Source organism: Sinohyriopsis cumingii, chromosome 14 (genome assembly GCF_028554795.1).
Source record: "Sinohyriopsis cumingii isolate HCF-2022 chromosome 14, ASM2855479v2, whole genome shotgun sequence".
Classification (NCBI taxonomy): domain Eukaryota; kingdom Metazoa; phylum Mollusca; class Bivalvia; order Unionida; family Unionidae; genus Sinohyriopsis; species Sinohyriopsis cumingii.
This window is the reverse complement of record NC_142974.1, coordinates 91672596-91698442: the sequence shown is the minus strand read 5'-3', so window position 1 is coordinate 91698442 and position 25847 is coordinate 91672596. Positions and strand designations below refer to the sequence as shown.

The following is a 25847-nucleotide window of genomic DNA, read 5'->3' as shown; positions in this document are numbered from 1 at the left end:
AGGATTTAACATAAAACCTTGCATCACTCCAAGTTTACATTCAAAATATTCACTCACTTGATCCTGCGAGATCTTTTCAGCTGAGTTAATACCTGAATATATATTGTTTGTAAACTAGTCGGCATCCTACCGTGCACACCATATTGCAATAATGCATACCACAGCTCACCTTATCCACTGAATAAAACTCCTTTTTAAAACCAATATATAAGCAATAAAATCTTCCTCATTTTTTCCCTGAAAAGTATTTCTGTACCACAGATTACGATATAAAAATATTATCTAAATAAAGTATCGAAATAGAAAAATGAAATAAATTATTGAGGTAAAATTAGTACCAAATGAGTTTTCCCGGTAACGATTATATATAATTATAAATTTATTCACATATCGTGCATGATAATTCAGAAAAATTTTTTTTAGCTAAAGGTCTTGGAGCAATTTGTATTGCAAGTAAAACTCAGTCTTGTGCTTTTCGTCTCTTAAAAATAGCCTTAAACGTCCAAATAACTTCAATTAATCAACTCTCGCTTCTGTTGCTAATAAAACAAAAGTCTTCATTTATTATGTTAATAATCATACATACGAACAAAGTTGTTTTTTTAACATATGGATAGTGATTGAGCTCTCTATCCCCTTTCTCCAAACAATTCATTCAAGTATATTCCGTTTCTTCCCGATCGGCATAGCAACAGTACATTGACATTAGGGCTGCCTATGGAGGTCCGGGGCCAGTCGAACTTAAATATTAAACATTATTAAAATTTTAAATTATCGCACCTAATATAAAATTTATTTAAAAATTAAAAAAATACATACATAGATGAATCGTTATATTAATTTTTTTGTAAAGTAATTTGTGCGTTTTCTGTTTGGTTATTTTCAAGAATCAACTAATAACTGACGCGTATTTAATTTGCTGCGAAGTACTTGCAACGACGTTCTGTTTCCGATAACCGGCAAATGGTCTAAGTTTCTCCTTCTGTAAGTGAAAAGTTCGAAAGAAAAACAGACTTTGCCGTGAGTAAGAGTTGTGCATTATGATACTATTAACGCCGTTATTATTTTGAAACTATTTCTGACCCCTGAGTATTAGAATAAAGGAACATATTTGTACTTTGATATGTCAGTTGCATTCGGCATGATGATGTGGCACGCTGTGCAGTAATGTGTATAGACCTACAATGTAAGGCGTTACATTTTTTTAAATGTGGTCTCCAGTTAACCGGTCAGTCGACAGGAGAGCACGTTACACAAATCCGTTTGTGCTGCCAGTAAGGCGTTGCACACGACCATCATGAATACCAGAGTTGACGTTATATTTTGCATGGCTAGCTTTCTCGAGAGTCCGCGTAGAGCACTTGCATATCATCTTTAAGTCGTTATCGTTGGTCTCGAACGCACATGTGCATGCTTCCACGTACCCGCACAGACACTCATTCGTTTCTGTAAGTAACATACCATGCGTGCTGACGCCTATAGAGCAAGTCAGATTTTAAGGTGTCATCTTCGTTTTTAGTTTTTCTTTGATGCAGTGTATTTATGTAAAGACATGAAAAGCTGAAACCTGCTATACCAGTATTGAGTCATTTACCTAGACTGACTTAGCTGTTCTCTCCTAAGATCAACAGTTTAAGATGTTGACCCTGATATGTATGAATGAAGTGTCTGACTTACTGCTTTACCATGTGGCGGTGTGTTCCAGGGCCAGTTGACCCATGACCAAAGGGCAAAATGTTTAACCAGTATGACTAAAGTGCAAAAAATTATTAAAAAAAGTTCAGAAAAGTTGTGAAAAATTAAAAGAATTATTGTGAAAAGTTAGCTACGATGGCGAGAAGTTCATTTAAAATATATATTGGCCAGCTATATTCTGACTTCGTTTTAATTAATACTTCTATTTCACAAATTAAATTATATTGTGTAGTGACTCATTCTACATTGGATTTAATATATCTTTTTTTATATTTAAATTATTTCATAAAAGGTCCTTTTAGTGAGTGGTATACTTTTCATGAAAAGGACTTTCCCTGTTTGCAAATGTAACTTACCATCTTCAAAAAGGACCCATTATGATGTTACCATTGTTGCAATAAATATTTCGATTTAAAAAAATATAAGAATTATAAAGTTTGAAAGTATATGGATATTGAAGTCTACAATAGAACAAAATGACATTAATTCGCCGGGGCCCCGAGTGGCCGAGTGGTCTAAAGCGCTCTTCGTTACGGATCACTGCCATCTCACTGTCTGCGGCGGTTCGAGTCTAAGATTCAGCCAATGTGGGCATGTGAGAAAGCCTGCCAGTAGCTTCTCGTGGGTCGGTGGTTCTTTCCGGGGTTTTCCGGGTTCTTCCTCCACCATTAATACTGGCCGCCATGTATAGCCTATTGTGCTGAAAAATGGCGTTAAACCCCACAACAACAATTAATTCGCCAAAATTGGATCAACAGAATATTTCATCAGCACAGGACAAGAAATCATTATCTACATCTAGCATAAGTGATGTGAGTTGATAGCGGTTCTTGTAACTGATGACTTGTTTAAGCCAATATTGATGGAGACTGCCTGTTAACTCCTTTTCCAGTCAAGAACTATTAAACTCCATTACAGATGCAACATCAAATTAGTCCTAAACAAAGAAACAGTTCAGAACCATCCCATGTATTCAGGCTTTTTACTGTGGTCGCCTGACTTTCACGATGCATGTCTGGAATGACCAACTCTTGGAAAATCTGTTTTCTGTATGATAGCCTTATCAGATTTGTTAAATGTGAAAGTGGAATTAGTATACCCTGCAATGAATGGGTCGAAGGATTATAGCTCTGTCAAACTGAATTGTGTACTTACACCAATCATCTGTGATCTCGAACTCCTTCTGCAGGCCGAAAACCAAACCGAATTTGAAAGAGGGCAGAAAGGTCCAGAATACCATCAAAAACATAAAGTGTGAAATGCAAACTCTGAAGTGCTGTTGATATGAGGTAGTTATATATCCACACCTGGTGCAGACTGTGGTCACATAATACCCTGATGAATTTTAGCTAGTATTTGGATAAAATCTCAACAAACTTGGGTGCATGGACACTTGTGAAAAACAAATTTTAAAACAACAATACCATTAATAACAATGTCCAAAGAAAATAAAAAACTTGAAACCAAAAGAAGAATAAAAAAATACAAAAAGACAATATTTTATACATGGTTTAAAAAAAAACTTGTGTTGCAATATAAAATTTATATGACATATTTAAACAAATTGACAAAATAAAGATTTTAGCAGTACTTTTCACACCCTTCCCTACTTCATTTTTGAAAACCAAGTTCAAGTTTTTATTGCAACTTCACAAAATATATTTACTTTTGATGCAAATGATAATGGCAAAAACCTTTTATGTTACTTGCTTTAATAAAAATGTTGGGGAAATGCTCTTGTTGCAACTTTTATCTGCCAAAATTTGAATTTCGGATATGATATTAACTTTTCATAGCAGTTGTGGAAATTAATTTTCTTATTAAACATTATCAGATAAAGGAAACCTTTCTTATGGCCAACAGTTATTATTTTTAGACATAGTGCAGATAAACCTGTCTTGAAAGACCAGTGCTTTGAGAGACCATATTCTCAATGCACAACTTCATATTGCCAAAAGGGGCCCCGAGTGGCTGAGTGGTCTACAGCGCTCTCCGTTACGGATCACTGCCATATCACCTCTGTCTGCGTGGGTTCAAGTCTCGGATTCAGCCAGTGTGGGTATGTGAGAAAGCTTGCTAGTAGCTTCTCGTGGGTCGGTGGTTCTTTCCGGGGTTTTCCCGGGTTCTTCCTCCACCATTAATACTGGCCGCCATGTATAGCCTATCGTGTGCTGAAAAATGGCGTTAAACCCTACAACAACAACAACATATTGCCAAATACACTGCATATGAATATGATAGTCTTTAAACATGCACCAGATGTGTTTATAATATAGATAGAAATTTTTTGCATGAAAATAAATTATTTCTTAAACGAATGTTAAATGCAAATGTGCATACTGGGAAATAGAATGCATAATTCAGATGAGAGAATGAAACCAACACACATGCATATATATATATATATATATATATATATATATATATATATATATATATATATATATATATTGCATGTCTTGCTTTGCTCCACTTCTCCCTGTTCATCTCTTGCTTCTCATCATTCTGTTCAAATGATAATGTCACTTCTCCCTAATATTCAAATCTGATATGACCCTGGATCAGTGAAGAAAAATAGTAATTTAAAGCCCAGTAATTTTATCTTTCAAAACAGCTGTACTTTCTTCAGTTTCATAAGTAAAAAGTAATATATGTGTGTTTGACCAAAGGTCTCTTAGCATTATAAAAGGAAAATTTCATAATTGTCTGTACTGAATGAAAACACTTATTCTTTCTTTGAATATTCTTGTTGTTTGTTTTATATCTCTACTGGCCATAGACCAGAGGAACTTGCGGGATGGTCTGTTGTCCATCATAATGTTGTCTGTCCATTGTCACAAGTTTATCATCACTACTCAAGGACTACCTGGAGGATTGCCATGTAATTTTATACAAATTCATCCCATGGTCTAGTTGATCCAAATGACAGTGGTGCTACTTTGACATCCACTATAGCCACTGTGACCATCTTGAAAATCTTGTCACTACACCTCTGGAATTGTTGGTCATATCAACATGGGTTTTTGAACTAAAAGACATATGCAGATGTCTACGATTCAGTCTGATACTGGTATACTTCATTATTGAGTCTTATTGATGAAATGCAGTTATTATTTTGAGTTAATGTTATTAATTAATATTTTATTTTGGTGATCCTGTGGATTATTCAGATAAAATCCTAATTTGGTGGTCCTGTGGATTAGTGTAATAAAGTCATAATTTCTAGCCCAGCTATTAGTGTCATTTTACATTTTACACAGTAGCAGCTGCCGCATCCAAAACTGTATTGATTCCAATAGACTGAAACTGTCCAGAATGGGTTCCTTTTATATGGACGTAAATACTTTTTACAATTTTCTATCCTCAGTTTAGGCAGTTCACCCTCAAATGGTCAAGATGCTTGTAATATAGATTTGTGTGACCAGAATGTGAATGCAGGTGTAAGGCAGCTAACACTGTCATCTTTTTGTCTGAATAAATTAACAATTTTCCAGTTTGATTTAGTTGGATGAAAGTGAGATGAAACAATTAGCCAGTTTGCACAGAATCCCAGTCCTTTAATTGATTACCTGCTGAAAATATTTGACCTTCAGTCAGAAATCTCATTTTATTTTTGTAGCCTGGGACCAGCTGTTTATAGCTTAGTTACTTGTCTAATGAATAATACTTTGAAGAAACCGCTGAAATACCGAGGCATATTTCCAAGTGATCACTGATATATTTGTTTGTAAATAACTTTGAAGCTTTTCATCATCAGCTTAACCCTTGTACTTCAGATAAAGGCTGATCCAATAGTAAAAGAGTGAATTAACGTGTGTTTGGTGTTTTAATTGCTATGAAGTCAGGCAGTTAGATTGACCCTGAAAACGCATGGTGACCCCTGAAAGGAGGAATAAACTGATTTTTTTTATGTTGAATTGTAGGTACAGTGGTGGTCTTAAATGTTATTTTAAAAATTACTATTTTGTTAACATCATTAATGCAGATTAAAATGATAATTTTTTTTCTCTCTTCAGCATCTCATCATGAAGTCTGGCACATCTGCAGGATTTGGGACGCAATGGTTTCTGAAAATGTCCCCAGAAAAACAGGACACTCTGCTAAAGATGATGGTTCTAACAATAGCAGCATTGTTGTGTACGTTTGGATGAGCCTTTCATTCACAATATATTTAAAGATGATCGTTCTAACAGCGTTGTTGTGTAGGTTTGGATTAGCTTTTCATTCACAATATATTTAAAGATGATGGTTCTAACAATAGTGGTATTGTTGTGTACGTTTGGAATAGCCTTTCATTCACAATATATTTAAAAACATTCATGGTGCTAAAATTTGGATCTTTTACTCAGACTTGTTTCTGGTAAATTTGTCCAGGTTTGTTACAGTAGTTGCATACCTTCAGCAGCATTCATTACAGAAATGAAAAAAGTATAACCCAGTGGCCCCTAGCATTATTTAAGGGTAATTAGCACAAGGGTACAGCCTAGAATGAACCCAGCTTAAGATTAAGTTTCCATCTCCGTGTCTTGACTTGGATTTGTGGGTACAGTATAGAATGAACCCAGCTTAAGATTAAGTTTCCATCTCCATGTCTTGACTTGGATTTGTGGGTACAGTATAGAATGAACCCTAATTCACATTAAGTTTCCATCTCAGCATCTTTTCTTGACTGGGGGGTTTGTTTTATGTCTAACTATTTGCTGGTGTACCCAACTGGCATCAATAAGAATTTAATGTTTTAAGAAGTCATGGCACACACTTCCAGTACTTAAATAAAAAAAAATAATTCACTACATGAAAGGTCTTCATATCTGGTGATTGATATTTATTGAAAATTTTGTAGGATCAAATTGATAAAATAAAGTTTAATCAGTAACTTGTATAGATTGGAATTGGACAGGGGTATTCTGACCAGAATTCTGCATCTTTACAAGTTTAAAAGAATATGAAAAAGCCAGTTGCCATGTAGAATCTTTTGTCTGATATTGATGGATTTTATTTAGTACAGAGCAGGACCAATCTACTTGCCAAAAACCTTTGGGAAGTAAAAAACGAAATACAAAAGCTGCTAGATTTGATTGAAAATCAGTATATCCTACCTGCCATTAATGTTAACAGTTTGTTCCAGTCTTTTGACTTGAAAGGTAAAACTAATAATCTGGATTAAGAAGGCACCTTGCCTTATGAAGATGAACTTTAGTTGTAAGCTGTATGTGTCTTGAACGTTACTGACTTATTTTGAACCATTTGTCTGACTGCTTCGGTGGCCTAAGTGGTTAGATCATCTGTCTTGGATGCGAAAGGTCGCAGGTTGTGAATCCTGGATGAGTCGTACCAAAGACTTATAAAAATGGTACTAGCATTTACCTGACTTGGCTCTCAAGATTAAGAGATTAGTGTTAGGACTGGTGTCAGGATAATATGACTGGGTGGGACATGATGATGCATGCCTGTGGCAAGATGCCCCAGTGCTAGACATCACTATTAACTACATTAAAAATCCAAATCATACACACACACACTTGAAGAACTATTTGTCTGCTTGAGTGATATTTTTTGAGTTTTCAGCAATAAGAAACATCATAGAGAAAAAATTGGAAGCCATGATGAGATGGTATTGTTGCAGTATTAGTGTTATAACAAAGGTGGGTTCCTCTGTACTGTAATTGGTAACATCCATATTTATCTGGATATATATATACATATGATTGAAGTTGAAGCAGCTGTCTGGTTTTCTCCTTGGTCAAGGTAAAAATTCACTTGTGCAAGTTCAATTTTGGGGTCAGCTTGTCCAATAATAACATGTCCATTGCTTCAGTTATTACTTGAGGACTTGTGATATTCTAAACATGTTACTTTATATTGTTTCAGCTTTTTCCACTCGTCTATTTTCTGTGTTGCGGTTTGAGAGTGTTATTCACGAGTTTGACCCTTACTTCAACTATCGAACTACCAGGTTTCTAACAGAGGAGGGATTCTACAGTTTCCATAATTGGTTTGATGATCGGGCCTGGTATCCACTGGGTCGTATCATAGGTGGAACCATTTATCCAGGTGAGTTTTATTTGCCATTTTGTCAGTTGTCTCTTTGGCCGTCATTTGCATCATTCTTAGAATTGTAAATACTACATGCATATTGCTTTTGGGATAATTATTCAAGTACATAAACTACTGTGGAAGTGATAAAAAAAAATCTTGACATCATATTGTGAGGTACACACACACTTATATATATACCTTATAACATGTTGCATTATAAATTAAATTTACATATAACAGTATAGATTGGCTCCCAAAATTTAGCAATAATTTCATCAGTTTCTTGAAAAATTTAAAAGTCTGTAAAAGTGCCAAAGTAAACAAGAGTTTTATTTAATAATTTGGCACTATGTTGTTTTATTCTTGAAGATAAAACATCACTGGTTCTTGCCTATTTTTGAATGATATTAGCTCCTAAGAAAGCTGATAATTGTTAATCTAATGTTTTTAAAACCATCAACAACAAAGCCATTAGGTCTTCTTTGTGTTTGTCATCAGTTGTACAATTGTAGCTGAATCCAGGGTAACCAATAGCTAGCAGATGTTTGCACATTCATCTCTCATACAGAGCTAAATATTAGACAGTGCATCATAGTCTGACTATACCTCCTCATTTGTTTGTACCCCCCCCTGCCGATTTTAACAACGAAAAGTATAAATATGATCAGAAATGCACAGAACTTACTCAGTTCATTCATTGATTTATAATTTCTAACCTGGCTGTGGCTAGAGAGTCCCTTACACCACCATCATCTGTGCATTTCATGCTTAAGTTTTAAATATAATTGATTTCATGCTCGAGATCAATTTCCAGTCCCAGGACAAGTCTATTTTCAGCAAAGGGGTCTATGCATGACTACACATGTACGTACATTGCAGTAAAATACTATTTTGTCTGCTTCCGATATTTACAATGTTAAATCAAGCAAAGGAAAAGAATGACAATTACAAATTTGCCTTCCACGTGGATTTAACAAGCAGTGTAATTTCTTTATACATGTGAGCAAAGGATATAACTCTAAACTCTCAACATTATGATAATTTACGGAATTATCCGGCAGTTACCAAATAGGATGAACTATGTCACGATGTTGTCTGAGGAAATCGGCTTGCCCATAGTGTATACAACATGGTGCTGTGTTAGTATGGAAAGTATGATAAGCATGAAAGATGCAGAGAATGTGTGTTAGGGCCACTCTGGTCACATTCAGGTTAGAAATTGTAAATTAGTGAATGAATTGACTAAGTTCTGTGATTTGTTTTATCACATTAAATATTACTGTTATTGACATCAGTAGGGGGATACAAACAAATGGGGAGGTATAGTCAGACCATATGTGAAATGTTTATTGGGAGGATCTTTTAATCAATTTCTTTACATACCTGTATAAGGAAAAACAATTGACTGCCAAGGCCTGGTGATTCAGCTGTCGTACATACCTGTGCACCAGACAGTACCCATATTGAAACAAGTTTATCACTCGAGATTGCAGGAACATTTTTGGTAATTGATGTACTTCCACCATCGCTCCTGTCCACTTGAAGTCTCTCAGATATACACGGTCCACTTGCCATTCTAATGTTAAAGTGTTATATGTACTGTTGAACACTGACAGTCCACTTGCCATTCTAATGCTAAAGTGTTAATGTACTGTTGAACACTGACAGTCCACTTGCCATTCTAATGCTAAAGTGTTATATGTACTGTTGAACACTGACAGTCCACTTGCCATTCTAATGCTAAAGTGTTATATATACTGTTGAACACTGACAGTCCACTTGCCATTCTAATGCTAAAGTGTTATATATACTGTTGAACACTGACAGTCCACTTGCCATTCTAATGCTAAAGTGTTATATATACTGTTGAACACTGACAGTCCACTTGCCATTCTAATGCTAAAGTGTTAATGTACTGTTGAACACTGACAGTCCACTTGCCATTCTAATGCTAAAGTGTTACATGTACCGTTGAACACTGACAGTCCACTTGCCATTCTAATGCTAAAGTGTTAATGTACCGTTGAACACTGACAGTCCACTGGCCATTCTAATGCTAAAGTGTTATATGTACCGTTGAACACTGACAGTCCACTTGCCATTCTAATGCTAAAGTGTTAATGTACCGTTGAACACTGACAGTCCACTTGCCATTCTAATGCTAAAGTGTTAATGTACCGTTGAACACTGACAGTCCACTTGCCATTCTAATGCTAAAGTGTTATATATACTGTTGAACACTGACAGTCCACTTGCCATTCTAATGCTAAAGTGTTATATGTACCGTTGAACACTGACAGTCCACTTGCCATTCTAATGCTAAAGTGTTAATGTACCGTTAAACACTGACAGTCCACTGGCCATTCTAATGCTAAAGTGTTATATGTACCGTTTAAGGGGTGAAGGAAATTTACTGATTATCTTATCCATGATTTAATTTTGCCTTCAAAAATAGAAAGTCAAGTAAAATGGATGACATCAAAAGGACATTAAAGATATTTATTGAATGCAAATGTAAATGTTTTCACTTACCAACAGAAACTGACTTTAATTCTGAAAATTCATTTTGGACCCTGTGTATTTCTAGAATAAATTCAAATCAGATTATTGTCCCAGCAACTTGTTGATCATCTGATGACAAAAACTGTGTTGTTTGGTGTTTTACAGGCCTCATGGTGACATCAGCTGTCCTCTATCACTTGATGTGGTTTTTCAACATTACAATAGACATCCGAAATGTATGCGTGTTCCTGGCTCCATTCTTCTCGAGCCTGACCACCCTGGTTACCTACCACCTCACCAAGGAACTCAAGGTGAGATATAAATCAGTCAGACATTTGTGCATTAAAATAAGAGCATGTGGAACTTTAATCTTCTAAGTATCTTTTGGGAGGATACATTATGGCTCACAGTTTGCAGGGGTATCTTTAGGGGAATACAGTATGACCTCCAATATAATGAGGATTATATAGGGAGATACAGTATAATCTGCAGTTTGAGGAGGCATCTTTATGGGTACATTATATGGTTTGCAATCTGCCAAGGTATCTTTATGTGCATACATTATGGCCTGTAATCTGCTGAGGTATCTTTAGGTTGGATACAGTATGGCCTGTAATCTGCTGATGTATCTTTAGGTTGGATACAGTATGACCTGTAATCTGCTGAGGTATCTTTAGGTTGGATACAGTATGGCCTGTAATCTGCTGAAGCTTCTCTAGGTAGGATACAGTATGTCCTGCGGTTTTTTTAGATTTTATCTTATGGGGGGTGGGTATGGTTTGGCATATGTAATTTTAGCGTAATACATTATGGCTCGCAATCTGCCAAGACATCTTCAAGGGGATGGCGTGTGGCCTGTAATCTACTAAGATATTTTTAGAGGATACATTATGGCCTCTAATCTGCTGAGGTATCTTTTGGGGAATTCATTATGACCTGCAGTTTGCTGAGGTATCTTTAGGGAATTCATTATGGCCTGCAGTCTGCTGAGGTATCTTTTGGGGAATTCATTATGGCTGCAATTTGCTGAGGTATCTTTAGGGAATTCATTATGGCCTGCAGTCTGCTGAAGTATCTGTGGGGTATTCATTGTGGTTTCTGCTGAGGTATCTTTAGGGGATTCATTATAGACTGTAATCTGCTGAGGTATCTTTAGGGAATTCATTATGGCGTGCAGTCTGATGAAGTATCTGTGGGGTATTCATTGTGGTTTGTAGTCTGCTGGGGTATCTTTAGGGGATTCATTATGGACTGTAATCTGCTGGGGTATCTTTAGGGTATTCATTATGATATGTAATCTATTGAGGTATCTTTAGGGCATTCATTATGATATGTAATCTATTGAGGTATCTTTATGGTATTCATTGATATGTAATCTATTGAGGTATCTTTAGGGCATTCATTATGATATGTAGTCTATTGAGGTATTTTTAGGGTATTCATTATGATATGTAGTCTATTGAGGTATCTTTATGGTATTCATTATGATATGTAATCTATTGAGGTATTTTTAGGGTATTCATTATGATATGTAATCTATTGAGGTATCTTTAGGGTATTCATTATGATATGTAATCTGTTGTGGTATCTTTAGGGTATTCATTATGATATGTAATCTACTGAGGTATCTTTAGGGTATTCATTATAATATGTAGTATATTGAGGTATCTTTAGGGTATTCATTATGATATGTAATCTATTGAGGTATCTTTAGGGGATTCATTTATGATACGTAATCTATTGAGGTATCTTTAGGGATTCATTATGGGATGTAATCTACTGGGGTATCTTTGGGAGCTACAGCTATGGTATGGCCAGCAAATATGATTGATAATTTTTGGTTTATTTATTGGTGTGCTTTTTGAGAGATTATTTTGAATTCCACATTTGCACTTCCTAGAATAGGTTCAGTTAAAAGCATCTTTTAATGGTAAGTAAACAAACACAAATTGGCGTATATATAGGAATTTTATTAAGCAATTTCTATTGTAGAACTGAAAAACTAAGGGGTGGTTCACTTCTGTGTTGGAAAAAAGGGGTGGTTGTCTTTATACAGGAATGATTTATTGAGCATTGAAATGTGGGGGTGAAAATATTACATGCAATTTTTCATTTGATTTTGGGGCATTTAAAAAAAATATATGTTAGCCTGAATCCTGCAATTGCTTATACTAGAATAATCTGAAATTAAAATGCCTCAGGTCACTTCTAAACTTATCAAAGAAGTATAAAAGCTGTTTGTTGATGTATTTCTAATTGTTATAGGGTGCTGGTGCTGGTCTGGTGGCAGCAGCCATGATCTCCATTGTCCCAGGATATATTTCCCGTTCCGTGGCAGGATCATATGATAATGAGGGGATTGCCATTTTCTGCATGCTGCTGACATATGCTATGTGGATCAAGGCTGTCAAGACTGGTTCTGTGTTCTGGGCCTGTCTGTGTTCCTTAGCCTACTTTTACATGGTGAGTAAATCGGGTTGACCAGTAAGTAAGAATTGCCTCAGAAAGCCATAGTTGGCAGCAAGTAGTACAAATGCAAGACCATCCCTTTTGTGTTAGTGACAGAGAACTTGGATGAATTTTAGCAAAACGGTGTTACATGTCTGTTCCTTATTTGTGTAGTAATGAAGTCTTTTAGGCAAGTGTTATTTTTGAAAGATTTGGCAAAGGTCCAGCACAGAAGTTTTGTACATTGTGTAGGGTTTGATTTTTAAAGAAAAAGGATTTTGCATGTTTTCCTCACTGTTTATCCTGGTTATTTATAAAAGGACCTTATGTATGTTATGTATTTTTAAAATAACTTTTATTTCTTTTTATTTTGGCATCATAAAATCTTGGTGTAATTTGAGTTATAAAGTATACATCTTATCCTTACTTAAGATGTGCACCTCTCAAAGATTGCTTGCTCCTGCTTGGTCATTTTCACTTCCTGGAAAAACACGAGCTGATAATCTTTAAATTTTGTTTTAATATTTTACAATTCATGTATAACATTTTTAGAAGTCCGTATTGTCTGCTCTGGCAGAATTCATTTTTTGTACTTGGACTATTTCAAGTTCATTTCTTGAGCACAAGATAGCAGCCATCTGCTGTTGGGCAGCACATTGTTTCCTAATGGACCATACCAATTGCCTAATTGGTTAGAGCATCTGCTCGGGATGCAGGAGGTCACAGGTTCGAACCCCGGCCAAAGTGGGACATGATTTCCCATGTCTCCAGCATGATGCCCCTGTGCTCAACATCACTATAAACTGCCACACTGCAGCCATTGTAGCAATATGATTATAATTGTTAAAGCTACATTAAAAATCCAACACACATGCACGCACACACACACACACGTTTCACTAATATAAAGAAATTGTATTCAGTACATGAAAGTAGCATAGATGTATGTCAACATTCTTTCCACTGTGCTTGTTGCAAATGTACTTATCTTTACCTTATACTTGCCCTGGTGTCAAAAGTATGTAATAATTGTAGAGTAGAACAACAGCAGTTGAAGTTTCATCCATGGTGCAGTAATTTGTTTTCATCCAACCATGACTGCCTATTCCAGTGAACTGGAAATTAATTTATCCATTATGCAGTGTGTTGCATTCATATAGCATTGATGTCTTTAAAAGACTCAAAATGACTGCAGTCTTTGCCCACTAGAAATCCTGAGAAGTATCAGCTGTATGTAGTTGTCCACAATGGCAGGTTATACTATTTTGAGAACTAAGCCTTTTACTAGGAAGTGAAGTCTTCCAGACTTTTAAATTTATCCATTCTATTTCACTTATCTTCAGACAGACTTGCAGAGATTTGAGAATTTTGACTGGATAATTTAGACCAGATAAAAACTGATGCATTAATTGTGTTTTGCAAGGTCTCCTCATGGGGTGGTTACGTGTTTCTGATCAACTTGATCCCCCTCCATGTTCTGGCCCTGATGTTTACTGGACGCTTCTCACACAGGATCTATGTTGCGTATAGCACGGTAAGTTGCTTCATTTCTTTTTGTGGAAAATATAGGATGTCATTCAGAATTTTTTTTACATATACACAGATTTTGTAATGTGCAAGTAGAGGAATTTTAATGACACTTTCCACAGCATTCTAAATGATCATTCTTAGGATTGGAATGAATTTATTGGCGATTTTTAATTGTTATTTTTTATTTTACTTGTTAGTTCTATTTTAGGGGTTTAAAAATTGTAAATTTACATGTATAATGCTTAAACATGACATTGTGTTGACTGAATCCTATCCTTTTGGTGTGATGGCTAAAAATTCAATTCTGATATTATTAAAATAAAGGGCTTGCACCTTCCATTTTCCTCTCTATCCTTCTGAAAGTGAGGGACTCTCAGAAATAGGCTGGGGACTCCTGAGTTCCATGAGTGATGAGTCTAGTACTTTTTGTGAAATTATGTCCTTTGAAGTACAATCCATGTATTCCATTTTACTAGTCAGTCTGTATACAGGGCTGTATTCCATTTTATTAGTCTGTATACAGTGACATGTATTCTGTGCTACTAGTCAGTCTGTATACATTGACACAAGTTTTGTTAAAACTGAATACTCTTAAATAAAAATGTGTGAGCATTGTTGCTGCATTTTATGTCCTTGCAGGCATATCTATTCTATGGGCTAACATCAAATGCTGCGGTGATAATCAAGAGTTTTGATGTTGCCTTATTGGTTTATGATGTCCATCCGTCTGTCTGTCACACTTTCCTGAAAGCTAATAGCAGAAAAACAATTGTGCCAAACTAAATGCTATTTGATATTTAGATACTGTGAACCACTTTGGAATCATGGGTATCAAATTCTGAGGTAGAAAAATGCATATTTGTGGGTAATTAATTTTGTGGATTTGTCATTAATATGATATTGAGTTGTATTGTCTGAAATATTATACAGTCAATAACTTCAATGCATTATTGAGCAGCACTTTTAATCCATAGTGCAGTTGTTGGATTGATTATGTAAGTTATTCATTGCTGACACTTAGCATAAGATCTGAATTGATGAATATGCCATCATCCTTTTCCACATATTTAAATCAAACAAGTTAATACTGTAATTAGTCATCAGAAAGCACTCTTGGATGTTTTCACAGCAGAATTAAGGGAGAAGTTAACATCTCATTAAAAGAAATGGCAGTATGCCTTTTGTGCGAGCCATTTGCATGGACATTCAAATTTATCTATCAGCATATTCACAAAGGAAGAACTTAAATCCTGAATGAAAATGGTACCAGTCTTACAATCACAGCAGCACCTCATTTAAACCCCCTTCCCACATTTGAATTTTGAGTATGCTTTTATCAGAAACGTAACAAAGGTATATAATAATTCACGTTGCATGTACCACAGAGACATATAGTAATTAACATTTCTTATGTTAAGATTCATGTATCACAGTATCACACAGGTAAAAGTAATTTACATTTTATTTATTAAGATACATGTACCACACAGGTATATATTTTCTGTGTTCACTAGCATGCTGAATAAAATTTAATTTTGAATGCTCAATCTCACTTCCAAGGAACTTAAAGTTTTTTTTTTCCAGTTAGCAATTTACTAATTGTAACTAGCATAATTCAAACTTGCTAGCACCAGTTTCATATCTTGTTCAAATTGTATGCACATACTGGTACTAGGTACAGTTACTAGTAGCTTTAATACAGGGGTGCACAACCCCAGTCCATCAGCTGGATCCGAACAGTGAACACAAAAATCTGGCCCGTGAAATATAGTAAATTAGTGTTTGCGGCCCTCGATTGGTCTCAGAAAATGCGTTCTGGCACTTGGCCGAAAAAGGTTGTGCACCCCTGCTTTAATATCTACTTTTGTCAGCATGTTATCACGATTTATGTTTTTCACATTTGCATAATTCTTTGTAGGTGTATGCCCTTGGAACCATTCTATCAATGCAGATCTCCTTTGTGGGTTTCCAACCTGTACAGTCCAGTGAACACATGGCTGTGAGTATTTTTTTTTTGTTTTTGTTTTTAATCAACCTGCATGCTATGTCAGTGATTTGGCAGAAAACCATGGTTGATGATGCTTGTGAAGATGGCATCAAAAGTGGATAAAGGTCCTTAAACATTCCAGTGTCAACCAGGGAACTGAAAATCTGAATAAATACTGTATATAATGAACTACAGGCCATTGTACCATTAGAGAGGAAAACATGGAAGTCCAAAATCTGTAAGTCTTAACACTGTTGGCTGCCTAGTCACATTTGTTGAAAGGGTAATAAAAGGGTAAACAAAGCAGCCAGAGCTGCCCAGAAGTTCCCCTTTTTTGAAGGGAAGATTCCATAGATTGTCTTCAAATAATATATAAATGGACATGTTCAATATGCTTTGCAAAATATGTGGAATGATAACTCTACAAGCAAGCTTGAGAACATAACACCAGTCATTTGAGAATGATGTCTGCATGTAAACCAATTCACTGAGTTAAGATGGTATACCTGTCTCATGGATACATCCTGAAGGCATATACGATGTACCTGGCAAAATATATCGTGCAAAACCTCCACAGACAAGCTTTGGAAATTCAAATCTATCATTGGAAAAGTGAAATCATTTATAGAGAACAAATTACAGAGTTGAGTTGGTATTGCACATAAATACTTGACTTGTACCTCCAGGATGCAGAATCTTAATCCGTACTGACTAACAGATAACAGATTCTTGTTATGTGTATCTACTTCCACCTTGTGAGACATAAAAGAAATTTATGTGGACTTCATTAAAAAGCTTTATGGTGATGTACCACCAAGGATCTTGGACATTTTAAAAGAATGCAGTTGGACTATAGATTTATATTTATTTGGAAGAGTTTTAAGGGTTTTATCGCAGTTTTTTATCATCACATTTTGTACAACTTAATTGGCACTTTCTAGTGAAAATTGTGGTTATATGCCATTATACCCTATGTATACATACCAAACGTATGACACTGTTCCAATGATATACATGACATATCTTTTATTTATGTATATCTTTCTTTGCAATATGACAAGAAACTTTTTCAGATCACTTATTTTATACCTTTTGTCCCTTATCTTTCTTGCATCTACTACTGATGTATCTCCCAACCTTTCCTTTTCCCTTCACAGCTTCACATTGTGAATGAAGTTGTATTCACGTGCTGGCTTGTCATTTACCCAGGTCAGCAGCATTAGAAACTTCTTGTTTTACAATCATTAAAGCAGGTGTTTTGATCATTTAAATGAGTTGCCCCATATAAAGTATATTAGTAAACCACTTTTGGTAACTCTAACCTTAAATATAACCATATTTGCCTATAATTAATCAGTAAACAAGCCAGATATAATTCATGTATGAAACAATCAACAGAGGAGCCTGTGTGATGGTCTGTTATCCATCATCCATCAGTTAGCACAATTTTTTATTGCTACTCGTGAAGGATTGCTGTGAAACTTTATACGCACATTCATCCAAAGGTATGGTTGAATCCAAATGAAAATTGTGCCACTTGGACATAAAATATGGCCACAACATTGGTAATATTGAAAATCTTGTTAATGATACTTCTTCTGATGGATGGTCATGTCAACATGAAAACTTCTTATCATGTCAGTTTGGTCATAAATGAAAATGGTGCTGCGATGACATCCAGTATGGATACCATGGTGATCATCTTGAACATTTTATAAATACTACTTGCCCTTAATCTATGTAACCTATGGTTATTTTGATGTTTAGTTTCCATTAAAAAGCTTCTTATGATGTCTGGTTTGTCCTAAATGAAAATAGGAGATTTGTCTGTACTGTTCCATATGACCTATAATTGAATGTTTTGTATATGTCCAGTTAATGGGGAGAAATCCAGTTTTCTCTTAGGTATTATCATCCTTCATACTATGTATTTTTTCAACACTGCTTAATGTTTTAATATTATACTATTTCAGGCCTTGGGAGTATTTGGGTTGTGTCAAATCCATGCTTTTGTAGACTATGTGCGCAGCAAGTTGACCAAGGATCAGTTTAGTCTGCTTTTCCGTAACATGCTTCTTCTTGTGGGAATTCTGACTACATTGACTGCAGCTGTTGCAACAGCTACAGGCAGTATCCTTTTATCATGTTTCCCAATATTGTATACCATTAGATATGCACAGCAGTTAATGCTGTGCATACAGCTGTCTTAGGGTCTGCACTACTTTCTTTGCAGACATACCTTTCAATGAAGAATTCAGTGGACCAGTGTAGCATATGGAGTTTAGACAGTATCATGGTAGTGCCACTGGCATAGTTTTCCAGGTAAAATATAACAAGCTGGATCTATGTTTATTACAGATTAGAAGAGCTTATGTGATGGCCTGTCATCCAAATCTGTTAGCACAAGTTTGTTTTTGCTATTCCTCCTAGAATCCATATTGAGATCCTTCCGAATAATAGACTTTTTTATGATATCATATGGTTCTAAATGCTGATGGTGCCAGTCTGGCTGGCAGTATGGTGATCATCTTGAAAATCTCATTATTATCCCTTTTTCAGAATAGATAATTGTTATGTCTTCACAGAAATACTTCTTACAAGATATAGTTAGTCTTAAACAAAACAATGTTCATCTGATAGCCACAGTTGTTACTTTCACTCCTGAATGATGGATAGTATCCTAGGAATTTATTTTCACTTAAAGACTTTAAATTTTGTACTAAATGAGCACGGTGCTAATCTGACCTCCAAAATGGCCATGTCACGATACTAGTCCTAAATTTTAAACTTTATGATTAGACCTTCAGCATTGCATCTATTTCTGCCAATTTCTTTGTTTAATGCTATTGTTTATTGGAAAGGTTTGTCTTAAATTTCTTTGTTTAATGCTATTGTTTATTGGAAAGGTTTGTCTTAAATTTCTTTGTTTAATGCTATTGTTTATTGGAAAGGTTTGTCTTAAATTTCTTTGTTTAATGCTATTGTTTATTGGAAAGGTTTGTCTTAAATTTCTTTGTTTAATGCTATTGTTTATTGGAAAGGTTTGTCTTAAATTTCTTTGTTTAATGCTATTGTTTATTGGAAAGGTTTGTCTTAAATTTCTTTGTTTAATGCTATTGTTTATTGGAAAGGTTTGTCTTAAATTTCTTTGTTTAATGCTATTGTTTATTGGAAAGGTTTGTCTTAAATTTCTTTGTTTAATGCTATTGTTTATTGGAAAGGTTTGTCTTAAATTTCTTTGTTTAATGCTATTGTTTATTGGAAAGGTTTGTCTTAAATTTCTTTGTTTAATGCTATTGTTTATTGGAAAGGTTTGTCTTAAATTTCTTTGTTTAATGCTATTGTTTATTGGAAAGGTTTGTCTTAAATTTCTTTGTTTAATGCTATTGTTTATTGGAAAGGTTTGTCTTAAATTTCTTTGTTTAATGCTATTGTTTATTGGAAAGGTTTGTCTTAAATTTCTTTGTTTAATGCTATTGTTTATTGGAAAGGTTTGTCTTAAATTTCTTTGTTTAATGCTGTTTGTTACCTTTAAAATATTTTGAATTTAGCTTTTAATTGTCATAATTATTATTATCACCATTATTATTCTGACAGCTTTTACTTGTCATAATATAACCATTGTTATTCTGACAGCTTTTGTCGTAATATAACCATTGTTATTCTGACAGCTTTTACTTGTCGTAATATAACCATTATTATTCTGACAGCTTTTACTTGTCATAATATAACCATTATTATTCTGACAGCTTTTACTAGTCATAATATAACCATTGTTATTCTGACAGCTTTTACTTGTCATAATATAACCATTATTATTCAGACAGCTTTTACTTGTCATAATATAACCATTGTTATTCTGACAGCTTTTACTTGTCAAAATATAACCATTATTATTCTGACAGCTTTTACTTGTCATAACATAACCATTATTATTCTGACATCTTTTAATTGTCATAATATAACCATTATTATTCTGACATGCCACTAAACCCAATGAAGTGACGTGCTTTCTATCAATTATTGTTTGTCCATCTACCTGGTATCTGTCATCTTTTAACCCAAGTTTTATTATTGCCAATCCCAAATTAATGGGAGGATTGCCATTATACTTGACGCACACAATTGCCTCTAGGTCTTTTTGCTGTTAAATGAACAAGTGTTGCTTGGACATCCAGTATGGCCACCACAGTGACTCTCTTGATAATCTTCTTAGTACTTTTCCTTAATGTTATAGTGGCAGGGCTTTCACTAGAAGACTTCATATTTTTTCTTGTTGATATTTAATAACGATAGTGCCAGTTAGACATCTAGTATTGTTACTATGGCAGCCATTCTAAAACTCTTGTTGTCACTACTCCTACTGAACAAATGGTTTTATTGACTTTGCTTTTCACTAAGAAATTTCTGATGATATAGTTGTTCTAGATGAAAAGCCAATCTGTTGACTAACATGGCAGTCATCTTAAAAATCTTGTTATCACTGCTTTTCCAGAAGTTATATTGGGGGTTTTAACTTAAGAGACTTGTGGTAGATTGTTCTGATCTTTTAACATGATGTCTGTGGTGTCAGATCTTGCATATCTACTCCTCTTGAAGAGATGGGATATTTGTTAAAAGCACTTCTAATTATATGTAATTAACCCTCATTAAAAATTATGCTGATATAATCTCCCAAATTATTCTCCATGGTGCCATTGTAAATAATCTTGTCACTGCAGCTTTTCTTGAAGTAATGGTTCTACTAAAAAAAACAATTTTGAAACCCACTAATGTCTTTCAATTGTTTTTGTTTTATATATTAAAATCCAGCCTCAAAATAGCAGTGACCACTCCAGTGGCCTAGTGGTTAGAGTGTCCGCCTCGAATGCAGGAGGTCGTGGGCTCGATCCCTGGCTCAGCCGTACCAAAGACTTATAAAAATGGTACTGATAGCTACCTGACTTGGTGCTCAGCATTAAGAGGTTAGTGTTAGGACTGGTCAGCCTGGTGTCAGGATAATGTGACAGGGTGGGACATCATGCTACATGCCTGTGGAATGATGTCCGAGTGCTAGACATCACTATAAACTGCCACACTTAAGACATTGTAGTGATATGACTGAAAAATTGTTAAAGCTATGTTAAAAATCCAAATCACACTGTACATGTACAAATGGGTTTTGACTTGGCTTTGTATTTAGTTGGATTCCAATAAATAATTTGATAGAATTAGTGTTGATTTTAAGGTCTATGGGAATTTGATTTTAGCTGAACTGGCTTATCTGTATGATAACCCAAACAAGTCTCAATGGATTTTTATCAAGTCCAGTTTGTAGATATGTTGGAAGAATTCCTTGAATCATACATTATGAACTTGACCTTTTTGGCAAAAATATTAATTGAGGTCAATTCTCTCTCTATTACCACTCATTGCAATGCTGTACTCTTTTAACTGTCAGTAAACTTATTATGAGATATATTATCCCCTCATAGAAAAGTGTCTCTACTAAAAGTCCATCTTGAATGTGTGCAAAGCATAATGGGAAACATTTCTGCCTTGCATTAGTGAAAACAGTGATTTGATTTCCATGATGCACCCAGCAGAGCAGTTGGTAATGACAAATTTGAGTATCTTTGTTTAGTTAAACTGCTTAGCTAGATAAACCTTTCCTATAAGAACAACTTATAACATGAGGGTTACATTGCTAGAGGAGACAGTAGGGGGTGGGTACACTACCTTAGTAATGGACATGTGTTATAGATATAACCAAACTTTATGCATATCTTGACAGTGAGACAAGTTCAGTGATTTTCTATCCACAATAAGTTCTAAGTCCATGACACAACATTTTGTGCTGTGCTTTAGGTATCTTGTGAACTCAAACCTACAAGAAAATATTTTTGTCTCCAGATTTCTGATGTTGGAGCTTCTCGAGAGTATCTGACAATTTTTGGGGGGCCAGGAGAGCAATAATCCATTTGAGGGACTTGTTCTGGATTGTTGTTGTGGGGTTTAACGCCATTTTTCAGCACAAGATAGGCTATACATGGCAGCCAGTATTAATGTGTTCTGGATTGTAGGATCCATTTTAGATACAGCTTGGTTTTTAATCTAAGGTCAGTTCAGATCTTTGCAAGTTAAATTCCTCACATAATCCTTATTGCTGGTAGAAAATGATTCCCCCATAAATATTGTAGCCTTAACTGTGTGAAGAAATCTCCCCATGGACTGGCCGTTTCTACTCCCTGTTGGACCCATCTTATGCCAAAAACAACATTCCAATCATTGCTTCTGTATCTGAACACCAACCGACCACCTGGAGCTCCTTCTACTTTGACCTGCAGATGTTGGTCTTCATGTTCCCAGGTATGTATAATGCTGGATAGATTTGTCTTTCCTTTTCATCATAAATACAGAAACTTGCCATAAGTCTAGATCCTGCAGACCTGTGCACCCTACATATTTTTCTGTATTTAGTATGGGAAAAAATATCAAATACTGACATATGACTCAAGAGCTAAATCCGATTTCGTACAAGGTAAAATATGGAAAATTTGTATTTGGCAAGTACGAAAAAAAAGAAAGGAAATTAGTATGAAAGTAAAGCAATAGCAACCAGCCATAGTTATACATCCCCATTTGTTTGTACCCCCCTACCGATTTCAATGAAGGGAAACCTTTAATGTGATAAAAAGTGCAAGGAACTTATTCAATTCATTCATTGATTTACAATTTCTAACCTGACTGTGAGTAGAATGTCCCAAACTTCGTCATCGTCTGCGCATTTCACGCTTAACGGAAGTTTTCAATGTAATAAACTGACATGCTCAAGATCCATTTCCAGTTCCGGGACAAGTCCATTTCTAGCAAAGGGGTGGGTGCATGACTACTGATGTACATACATATGTCGTCTGCTTCCGATATTTACAATCAATCAAGCAAAGGGAAAATAATGACAACAACAAATTTGCCTTTCACGTGGATTTAACAAGTGGTTTAATTTCTATGTTCATGTGTGCAAAGGGATATAATTCCAAATTCTCAACGTAATGGCAATTTACAGAATTATCTGGCAGTTACCGAATAGGATCAACTACGTCATTATGTTGTCTGATAGAATTAAACTAGCCCATAGTGTATGCATTATGGTGCCGTGTTAGTATGGAAAGTCTGTTAAGCATGAAAGGTGCAGGTGACGCCAGTATTAGTGCCTTTCTGGTCACAGTCAGGTTAGAAATTATAAATCAGTGATTCAATAGACTTAGTTATGTGCACTTTTTCTCACATTAATTGTTTTCATTATTGAAATCGGTTATGGGGTTTTTACCAACAAACCGGTATGTATAGTCATAGCTCTCAGCCTCTGTATTAAATAAAAGGGTCCTGTGCAAAATGCTCTGCAACAGTGCATGTGTAGAGTAAACAGCATCATGGCTCAGTCTGGTTCGGGAAATGTATTTGAAATGGTATTTATGAGGAAGAGAATGATTGAAGAAGAATTAACTTCAATCAAAGACACGAAGTGACGAGTACAGCAGTTTCTCACATCATACAGCAAGACCTGGCCATTCATTTCTGCCAGCAGGAAGCGCGATAGTCATGCCTTCTCCAGACTGTGTAAAACTGATATATTCATTTAGGAGTGGTGGTGGGAATGACATCTCTCGCCACATAAAATCGTAGAAGCATAAAGTGATCAACTATTAACCATTCCCCACAGTAATGCCCACTGTGAGAGAATCTTCTCCACAGTGCGCAAGAACAGAACAGAGCAGAGGTCATCAATGGGAGATGACACACTAGAAGCATTGTTGCTTATTATATCAAAATCTGGTCATCCATTTGAATCCCAATGCCAGCTCTCAGTTGAACAACTACAGAAGATGAAAAGTGCCTAATAAGATAAGTCAGTGATCATCATTCCATGTAGCACTGAACTTGACATTGCTTTGCTGTAACACTGATGATCATTAATAAATTATTTTTAAGTGCTATATGTTCAAATATTGTAAATATGAAATATTTTGCACTGTTTTTGCAGTATGGATCATTGTTTGTATTGTCAGTTTGGTTACAAAATGTAATAAAGATGTGTCGGTAATGTGCGTTACTATTGGTGTGCACTTGTGAAGAATACTGAAAGGTGACATGAAATACTGAAAATATCCCTGAAAATATGGAAAAGCATTATATGGGGGTGCACAGCTCTGATCCTGTCTCGCCAGCTCTTAAAATGGTAGTAGATAATCAGCAGGTACATGCAGCCTCTTCATCCTTTTGGCATTTTCATTAGATACAATTGCTTTGTTGCAGAGTAGAAAGGACAGCAATTTTCCTGTTTAAGTGGTAACATCAGCTTTTTATAAATCTTCAATAAACACCTTTGTAGCTAATTGTTAGGCATTTCCTGCTATGTAGTTTTTTGTTTTTCAGCTGGTCTCTATTTCTGCTTCAAGAAACTCACTGATGCCAACATCTTTATCATCATGTATGGTGTTACCAGTATTTACTTTGCAGTAAGTACCAATACTCTACGTTTCAGCATATTTAAGAATAGTAGTTAGTGTTAATGCCGAGTCTGTTCTATACCTATTCTTGACATGCAGTAGGGTCATTGACTAACTGTGTTTGATGCTAAAGTCACATCATTTTCTGCAGGTAGTCTAAACTGCCTAGATTATTCCTGTACCAGTCTAACTGTGTCTTATGCTTAAGGCACATCATGTTCTGCAGGCAGTCGTAACTGCTTAGATTATTCATGTACCAGTCTACATGTGTCTGATGCTGAAGGCACATCATGTTCTGCAGATTATTATGATTAAAAGCATCCTGGCATTAAGGGATTACAGATTTATAAGTATGCCCACTGTTACCAAAAATAGAAAGGCCTGTCAGTTAACAATTGCTATTTTCTGCTCCTCAAAAAAATGGAAGACCAGTCTCAAACTTGGCACCAAGCATCCTGGCAGAGAGGCCTTTCATGTTTATACAAATCATCTGCCATCAAATATAACCTCCATTACTAAAAATAGAAAAACCTTGAAATTATTTTTTTTCTTCTCAGATCCACCCCATCAGATTTGTTAAAATTTGATACAAAGCATTTTGGCATGAAGACCTTTTCAAATATATAGACTTAGATCTAATCTGCCATCATGTATCTGCTATTACTAAAAATATATCAGCTTTTTAAATGACTTCTTTCCAAACATGCTGAATAGAATTTGAACAATCTTGGCAAAGCATCCTGGCTTGAAGTCCTTTCAGATTTGTGCAAATGATACAGATTTATGACATCAGATATGGCTGCCATTACTACAAATAGAACAAACTTTCAACGACTTATCAGAATTTGAATTCTGGTACTAAGGATTTCAGATTTATGTTGAACTTGTTAAAATTATAAAATGTACACCAATTTATTCTTAAGGTATTTGACCCTGGGATGAGTAAACACCATAGTTCACTTTAGCACACCCAATTTTACCCTGTCAGGACAAAAGAGTGATTTTCCTTAGTCCTGTAACACCATACAATGATATTTATAGCTACACTGCTGTGTGACTGTTAGATGTTGATATCCTTCTAGGCGAGCATTGAACATACATCAAGTAATGGCTATAATTTTAGGTACACAAGTCCACTACACAACTGTTGGTCAATT

General features: G+C 35.3%; 1 protein-coding gene across 3 annotated transcripts in view; it reads left to right on the top strand.

The window, feature by feature from the left end:
• Window positions 1-900: 900 nt before the first annotated feature.
• The window catches only part of LOC149784382 (dolichyl-diphosphooligosaccharide--protein glycosyltransferase subunit STT3A), a 37272-nt gene continuing 12325 nt past the window's right edge, over window positions 901-25847 (top strand). Inside the window, exons 1-10 of one of the 3 annotated variants that reach the window (XM_089932441.1) lie at window positions 901-1020; window positions 5712-5832; window positions 7567-7749; window positions 10402-10547; window positions 12502-12699; window positions 14108-14218; window positions 16133-16213; window positions 18175-18331; window positions 22397-22549; window positions 24617-24699. In XM_089932441.1, the coding sequence (XP_089788567.1) occupies window positions 5721-5832; window positions 7567-7749; window positions 10402-10547; window positions 12502-12699; window positions 14108-14218; window positions 16133-16213; window positions 18175-18331; window positions 22397-22549; window positions 24617-24699 (1224 nt within the window). In that variant the 5' untranslated portion in view covers window positions 901-1020; window positions 5712-5720. Of the gene's footprint in view, window positions 1025-5711; window positions 5833-7566; window positions 7750-10401; window positions 10548-12501; window positions 12700-14107; window positions 14219-16132; window positions 16214-18174; window positions 18332-22396; window positions 22550-24616; window positions 24700-25847 lie in introns of all 3 variants that reach the window. The other 2 variants (XM_089932442.1, XM_089932443.1) reach the window with 2 other exon arrangements.